Source organism: Seriola dumerili, unplaced genomic scaffold (assembly GCF_002260705.1).
Source record: "Seriola dumerili isolate Sdu_G_001 unplaced genomic scaffold, Sdu_1.0 BDQW01000409.1, whole genome shotgun sequence".
Classification (NCBI taxonomy): Eukaryota; Metazoa; Chordata; class Actinopteri; order Carangiformes; family Carangidae; genus Seriola; species Seriola dumerili.
The window spans coordinates 497,425-505,535 of NW_019174664.1; the positions used below are offsets into that span (position 1 = coordinate 497,425).

The window sequence follows — 8,111 nt, forward strand, 5'->3', positions numbered from 1 at the left end:
GCATAAAAAGTCATAAAAACGACATAGTATAGTAAGGCATAAAAATGTCATAGTATAATAAGGCATAAAAAGTCATAAAAATGTCATAGTATAGTAAGGCATAAAAATGTCATAGTATAATAAGGCATAAAAAGTCATAAAAATGTCATAATATAGTAAGTCATAAAAAGTCATAAAAACGACATGGTAAGTACTAAAAATGTCATAGTATAGTAAGACATAAAAAGTCATAAAAACGACATAGTTTAGTAAGGCATAAAAAGTCATAGTATAGTAAGGCATAAAAAGTACTAAAAATGTCATAGTATAGTAAGGCATAAAAAGTCATAAAAACGTCATAGTATAGTAAGGCATAAAAATTCATAAAAATGTCATAATATATTAAGGCATAAAAAGTAATAAAAACGACATAGTATAGTAAGGCATAAAAAGTCATAAAAACAACATAGTTTAGTAAGGCATAAAAAGTAGTAGTATAGTAAGGCATAAAAAGTCATAAAAACGACATAGTATAGTAAGGCATAAAAAGTCATAAAAACGTCATAGTATGGTAGGGCATAAAAAGTCATAAAAACGACATAGTATAGTAAGGAATAAAAAGGACATAGTATAGTAAGGCATAAAAAGTCATAAAAAGAACAAAGTATAGTAAAGCATAAAAAGTCATAAAAACGACATAGTATAGTAAGTCATAAAAAGTCATAGTATAGTAAGGCATAAAAAGTCATTGTATAGTAAGGCACAAAAATTCATAAAAACAAAATAGTTTAGTAAGGCATAAAAAGTCATAAAAATGTCATAATATATTAAGGCATAAAAAGTCATAAAAACGACATAGTATAGTAAGGCATAAAAAGTCATAAAAATGTCATAGTATAGTAAGGCATAAAAAGTCATAAAAATGTCATAGTATAGTAAGGCATAAAAAGTCATAAAAACCACATAGTATAGTAAGGCATAAAAAGTCATAGTATAGTAAGGCATAGAAACTCATAAAAACGACATAGTTTAGTAAGGCATAAAAAGTCATAGTATAGTAAGGCATAAAAAGGCATAAAAATGTCATAATACAGTAAGGCATAGAAACTCATAAAAACGACATAGTTTAGTAAGGCATAAAAAGTCATAGTATAGTAAGGCATAAAAAGGCATAAAAATGTCATAGTATAGTAAGGCATAAAAAGTCATAGTATAGTAAGGCATAAAAAGTCATAAAAACGTAGTAGTATAGTAGGGCATAAAAAGTCATAAAAACGACGTAGTATAGTAAGGTATAAAAAGTCATAAAAACAACATAGTATAGTAAGGCATAAAAAGTCATAAAAACGACATAGTATAGTAAGGCATGAAAAGTCATAAAAACGTCATAGTATAGTAAGGCATAAAAAGTCATAAAAACGTCATAGTATAGTAAGGCATAAAAAGTCATAGTATAGTAAGGCATAAAAAGTCATAAAAACGTCATAGTATAGTAAGGCATAAAAAGTCATAAAAACGTCATAGTATAGTAAGGCATAAAAACGTGATAGTATTGTAAGGTATAAAAAGTCATAGTATAGTAAGGCATAAAAAGTCTTAACAATGACACAGTCTAGTAAGGCATAAAAAGTCATAGTATAGTAAGGCATAAAAATGTAATATTATAGTAAGTCATAAAGTCGTGGTATAGGAAGGCTTAAAAATTCATAATATTGTAAGGCATAAAAATGTCATAGTATAGTACGTCATAAAAAGTCATAGTATAATACTGTAAGTCATAAAAAAGTCATAGTATAGTAAGGCATAAAAAGTCACAGTATAGTAAGGCATAAAAAGCCAAAATATAGTAAGGTATAAAAAGTCATAGGCAAGACACGGAAATGCAAGTTTATTTGAATAGGACGTTATTGTACACAGAACTCATTAAGCACCAAAATGAGACAGTATAAAACAGTATAAAAACTGAGATTATTAAATACACAATGTGTAAAATTAAAATCTAGATGAAGGCAATGTATAGTACAGTAAGCCATAAAGTCATAGTATAGTAAGGCATGAAACGTCATAGCAAATTATGGCAAAAAATGATTTAGTATAGTGAGGCATAAAATGTCATAGTACAGGAAGCCATAAAAAGTCATAGTATAGTAAGTCATGAAAATATAATTGTATAGTCAGTCATAAAGTCATAGTATAGCATGGCAAAATAATCATAATATAGAAGGAATAAAAACGTCACAGTATAGTAAGGTATAAAAAGTCATAGGCAAGACAAGGCAATGCAAATTTATTTGTATAGCACATAATACACAGAGGACATTAAGCACAATAATGAAACAGTATTAAACAATATAAAAACACAGATTATCAAATACACAAAGTGCAAGATTAACATTTAGATGAAGGCAATAGTCGTATAGTAAGTCATAAAGTCATAGTATAGTAAGGAATAAAATGTCATAGTATAGACACCGCAATGTAAGTTTATTTGTATAGCACATTATTATGAACATCGATCTTTAGGCACAATAATGAAACAGTATAAAAAAAATGAAAAAACAAAGATTATTAAAAAACACAAAGCGTAAAAATGGCATAAAAAGTCATAAAAACCACATAGTATAGGAAGGCATAAAAACGTCATAGTATAGTAAGGCATAAAAAGTAATAAAAACGTAATAGTATAATTGGTCATGAAAAGTCATAGTATAGTAAGGAATAAAAAGTCTTTAAAACGACATAGTATAGTAAGGCATGAAAAGTCATAAAAACGACATAGTATAGTAAGGCATAAAAAGTCTTAAAAACGACACAGTATAGTAAGGCATAAAAAGTCATAGTATAATAAGGCGTGAAAAGTCATAAAAACCACATAGTATATAGTAAGGCATAAAAACGTCATAGTATAGTAAGGAATAAAAAGTCATAAAAATGTCATAGTATAGTAAGGCATAAAAAGTCATAAAAACCACATAATATAGTAAGGCATGAAAAGTCATAAAAACCACATAGTATAGGAAGGCATAAAAACGTCATAGTATAGTAAGGCCTAAAAAGTCATAAAAATGTCATAGTATAGTAGGGCATTAAAAGTCATAGTTAGGGGGGTCAGCCCTATGTTCCCATATTTCTTAGAACTTTTTTTCACAGAAATTTTTGAAAATTAGGGTTAGGGCTGTGGGAATTTAGGGTTAGGGCTGTGGGAATTTAGGGTTAGGGTTGTGGGAATATAGGGTTAGGGTTAGGGCTGTGGGAATATAGGGCTGTGGGAACATAGACACGCTCCCTAGTTAGGCATAAAAAGTCATAGTATAGTAAGGAAAAAAGTCATAGTAAAGCATTAAAAATGCATGGTATAGTAAGGTATAAAAAGTCATACCATAGTAAGGCATAAAAAAGTCATAGTATAGTAAGGCATAAAAAGTCATAAAAACTACATAGTATAGAAAGGAATAAAAAGTCATAAAAATGTCATAATATATTAAGGCATAAAAAGTCATAAAAACGACATAGTATAGTAAGGCATAAAAAGTCATAAAAAGTCATACTATAGTAAGGCATAAAAATGTCATAAAAACGTCATAGTATAGTAAGGCATAAAAAGTCATAAAAACGACAGTATAGTAAGGCATAAAAACGTCATAGTATAGTAAGGCATAAAAAGTCATAAAAAGTCATACTATAGTAAGGCATAAAAATGTCATAAAAACGTCATAGTATAGTAAGGCATAAAAAGTCATAAAAACGACAATAGTGTAGTAAGGCATAAAAACGTCATAGTATAGTAAGGCATAAAAAGTCATCAAAACGTCATAGTATAGTAAGGCATACAAATGTCATAGTATGATAAGTCATAAAAAAGTCATAGTATAGCAAGTCATAGTATAGTTAGGTATAAAAAGTCATAGTATAGTAAGGTATAAAAAGTCATAAAAACCACATAGTATAGTAAGGCATAAAAAGTCATCAAAACGTCATAGTATAGTAAGGCATATAAATGTCATAGTATGATAAGTCATATAAAAGTCATACTATAGCAAGTCATAGTATAGTTAGGTATAAAAAGTCATAGTATAGTAAGGTATAAAAAGTCATAAAAACCACATAGTATAGTAAGGCATAAAAAGTCATCAAAACGTCATAGTATAGTAAGGCATAAAAAGTCATCAAAACGTCATAGTATAGTAAGGCATAAAAAGTCATAAAAACGACATAATATAGTAAGGCATGAAAAGTCATAGTATAGTAAGGCATAAAAATGTCATAGTATGATAAGTCATAAAAAAGTCATACTATAGCAAGTCATAGTATAGTTAGGTATAAAAAGTCATAGTATAGTAAGGAAAAAAGTCATTTTTAGTAAAGCATTAAAAATGCATTGTATAGTAAGGTATAAAAAGTCACAGTATAGTAAGGAATAAAAATGTTACAGCATAAGAAGTCTTAAAAAAGACATGAAATGTTATAGTATAGTAAGGCATAAAAAGTCATATTATAATAAGTCACAAAGTCATAGTATAGTTAGGCATAAAAGTCATAGTATAGTAAGGCATAAAAAGTCACAGTATAGTAAGGCATAAAAAGTCACACCATAGTAAGGCAAAAAAGTCATAGTATATTAAGGCATAATAATTCATAGTATAGTAAGTCATAAAAAAGTCACAGTATAGCAAGTCATAAAGTCACAGTATAGTAAGGCAAAAACTTCACAGTATAGTGAGGCATAAAAAAGTCATAGTATAGTAAGGCAAAAAGTTATACTATAGTAAGTCTAAAAAATGTCATAGTATAATAAGTCTTAGAAAAAGACATGAAATGTTACAGTATAGCTTGACAAAAAAAGTCATAGTACAGTAAGGCAAAAAGTAATAATTTAGTCAAAGTTAAAGTATAGTATGGCATAAAAAGTCATACTATAGTAAGGCATAAAAAGACATAGTATAGCATGGCAAAAAAAGTCACAGTATAGTAAGGAATAAAAATGTCGTAGTATATTAAGGCATAAAAAGTCAGTATATTAATGGAAAAAAATTTCATAGTATATTATTTCAAAGTATACTAAGTCATAAAGTCACAGCATAGTTAGCCATAAAAAGTCATACCATGGTAAGGCTTAAAAAGTCATAGTATAGTAAGGCATAAAAAGTCATAGTATAGTAAGGCAAAAAAGTAATAGTATATTAAGGTATAAAAATTCATAGTATAGTAAGGCATAACAAGTCACAGTATAGTAAGGCATAAAAACGTCATAGTATAATAAGTCATAAAAAAGTCATAGTATAATAAGACATAAAAAGTTATACTATAGTAAGGCTAAAAAATGTCACAGTATAATAAGTCTTAAAAAAGACATGAAATGTTATAGTATAGTTAGGCAAAAAAAGTCATAGTAAAGTAACGCAAAAAAGTAATAATTTAGTAAGTCATAAAGTCAAAGTATAGTATGGCATTAAAAGTCATACTATAGGAAGGCATAAAAAGACATAGTATAGAATGGCAAAAAAAGTCACAGTATAGTAAGGAATAAAAATGTCATAGTATATTGAGGCATAAAAAGCCATAGTATATTAAGGCATAAAACGTCACAGTATTGTAAGGAAAAAATATGTCATAGTATAATAAGTCATAAAGTCATATTATAGTAAGACATGAAATGTTATAGTATAATAAGGCATAAAAAGTCACACTATATTAAGTCATAAAAAGTCATAGTATAGTAAGGCATAAAAATGTCACAGTATAATAAGTCATAAAAAAGTCATAGTATAGGAAGTCATAAAGTCATAATATAGTATAACATAGTATAGCATGGCAAAAAAGTCACAGTATACTAAGGAATAAAAATGTTATAGTATAATAAGTCTTAAAAAAGACATGAAATGTTATAGTATAGCTAGGCATAAAAAGTCATAGTATTGTAAGGAAAAAAAATGTCACAGTATAATAAGTCATAAAGTCATATGATAGTAAGACATGAAATGTTATAGTATAATAAGGAAAAAAAGTCATAGTATATTAAGGCATAAAAACTCAGTATTGTAAGGAAAAAAAATGTCATAGTATAATAAGTCACAAAGTCATAGTATAATAAGACATGAAATGTTATAGTATAATAAGGCATCAAAGTTACATAATACAGTAAGGCACAAAAAGTCATAGTATAGTAAGTCAAAGTCATAGTATAGTAAGGCAAAAAAGTCATAGTATAGTAAGGCATAAAATGTCATCATGTAGTTAGGCATAAAAAGTTAAGTAAACTGTTTTGGGGCTCCCTGCAGCCATTTTGTTCGCTTATGCCTTGGTGTGGCCTTGAAACAAATCCAACTCCATTTGTTCATTTCCAATAATGTAACCGATGGTGTCTTTCATTAAACCTTAATGACATCAGGGTTATGTTTTCAAACTTTCATCAGAGCACCAGAAGACATTACACAACAGTGTTTACAGTAGCAGTCTTCACGATGAGTAAACACAACTTCATGTGTCAAATTGGTTGATTTCCCCTTTAAATCACCATGGTGGTAAGAGATGTCCTCTTTTTGTTTCTCTCTGTGAATGGCAGGACCTGAGTGTCGCATTTTATAAGCATCTGGTGAAAGAGCCCGTGTGTGGAGAAGAGTCAGACAGGAGCAAAGTTCATCTCCTGGGCTTCGACCTGGACGAGGCTCTTATTCAGCGGGCTCAGCAGACCAACCCTCTGCCCAGCAGCATCTCCTTCATCCCTCTGGACATCACTACAGACACCAACCAGCTGCAGGATTACCTCAACCAGCGTAGCTGCTCCCGCTTCCACCTGAGTCTGTGCCTGGCTGTCACCATGTGGGTCCATTTAAACCACGGAGACTCTGGCCTGCTGCAGCTGATTTCACGCCTGGCCTCTCTCAGCCAGCACCTCCTACTGGAGGCCCAGCCTTGGAAGTGCTACCGCTCTGCGGCCCGGCGGCTGAGGAAGCTGGGACGCTCAGACTTCGACCATTTCAAGATGCTGAAAATTCGTGGGGACATAGCAGAACATGCCAGGGAGCATCTGGAGAGGCACTGCGGCATGGAACTCATCCGGAGCTTTGGCAGCACTGCATGGGATAGAAAACTGCTGCTATTCAGAAGGAAATGATACAGAGGGACAATGTCAAGTTTTCATCTGCTGCACAGGAACTGCAGGGAGATTATCAGGAAGACAAGATCAAGAGACAAATGGGGGAATGGGAGAAAATAGGGTTGAAGTAGCTGACTTACAGTATTTAACATCAATTTGGATAATTCATCATACAATAAATTTTTAAGATAAAGGTTAAAAACTTCAATAGTTTCAGCTTTTGAAAAGTGAAGATTTGTATTTCTTTATCTTAAGTGAGTATTCTTGGTTTCACAAAAGAAGCAAACCGAAGACATCCCCATGGGCTCTGGAGACTGAGGATTTTTTACATTTATTAAGTATCATTTTATGGACCCAACTATTAATCGAATGCATCAAGGAAACTGGCAGATTGATCTATAATGACAATTAGTACTTCAACTTACAATTATTCTCATTTATCTTTTAGTCTGAATGTCAGAAAGTAGTGAAAATATCCATCACAATTTCCAAGAGCCTGAGGTGACATCCTGAAATATCTTGTTTTGTCTGACCAATGTCCCAAAACTCCCAAGATATTCATTCAGCATTGATATAAAAGTGAGAGAAAAGCAGCAAATCCTCATGCATACTGAATAAGCTGGACTCAAAGAACCCTTTGCACAAAAAAAATGAAATAATTTGATCAGTCAGTTATCAAAAGTATTGCCAATTCAACTGGGAGTTACAGCTCTAGAGTAAAGCCAAACTGGCAGCTGTAGCTATTAACATTTAAACGATATTTATAGCTAAAACTGGAAGTAAATTATTTGTAATTCATTTAAAAACACTTGACTGTAATTAAACTGCCTCAACACTGAATTATTTTATTAAAATAACTGTTTTAACTGTTCACTTTATGAATGCGCAATCAGTACCGTGCAGATTATATAATAAAACACTGTTTTTTCATAATAAAGCGGCAATTCCCTTCTTTATCAGCTGACTGAACCACAGTGGTCAATAAAGAATAATTAAAAACTTAAGCTCAGCATTGTAATTTTCATCATTTTAATTA

The 8,111-nt window shown here is 30.6% G+C and overlaps 1 protein-coding gene across 1 annotated transcript in view; it reads left to right on the forward strand.

The window, feature by feature from the left end:
* bcdin3d (BCDIN3 domain containing RNA methyltransferase) overlaps positions 1 to 8,039 on the forward strand; it is a 16,701-nt gene extending 8,662 nt beyond the window's left edge. The window contains exon 2 of the mRNA XM_022761484.1: positions 6,542 to 8,039. Coding sequence (XP_022617205.1) covers positions 6,542 to 7,093 — 552 coding nt within the window. The 3' untranslated portion in view covers positions 7,094 to 8,039. The remainder of the gene's footprint in view (positions 1 to 6,541) is intronic.
* The last annotated feature ends 72 nt before the right edge of the window (positions 8,040 to 8,111 follow it).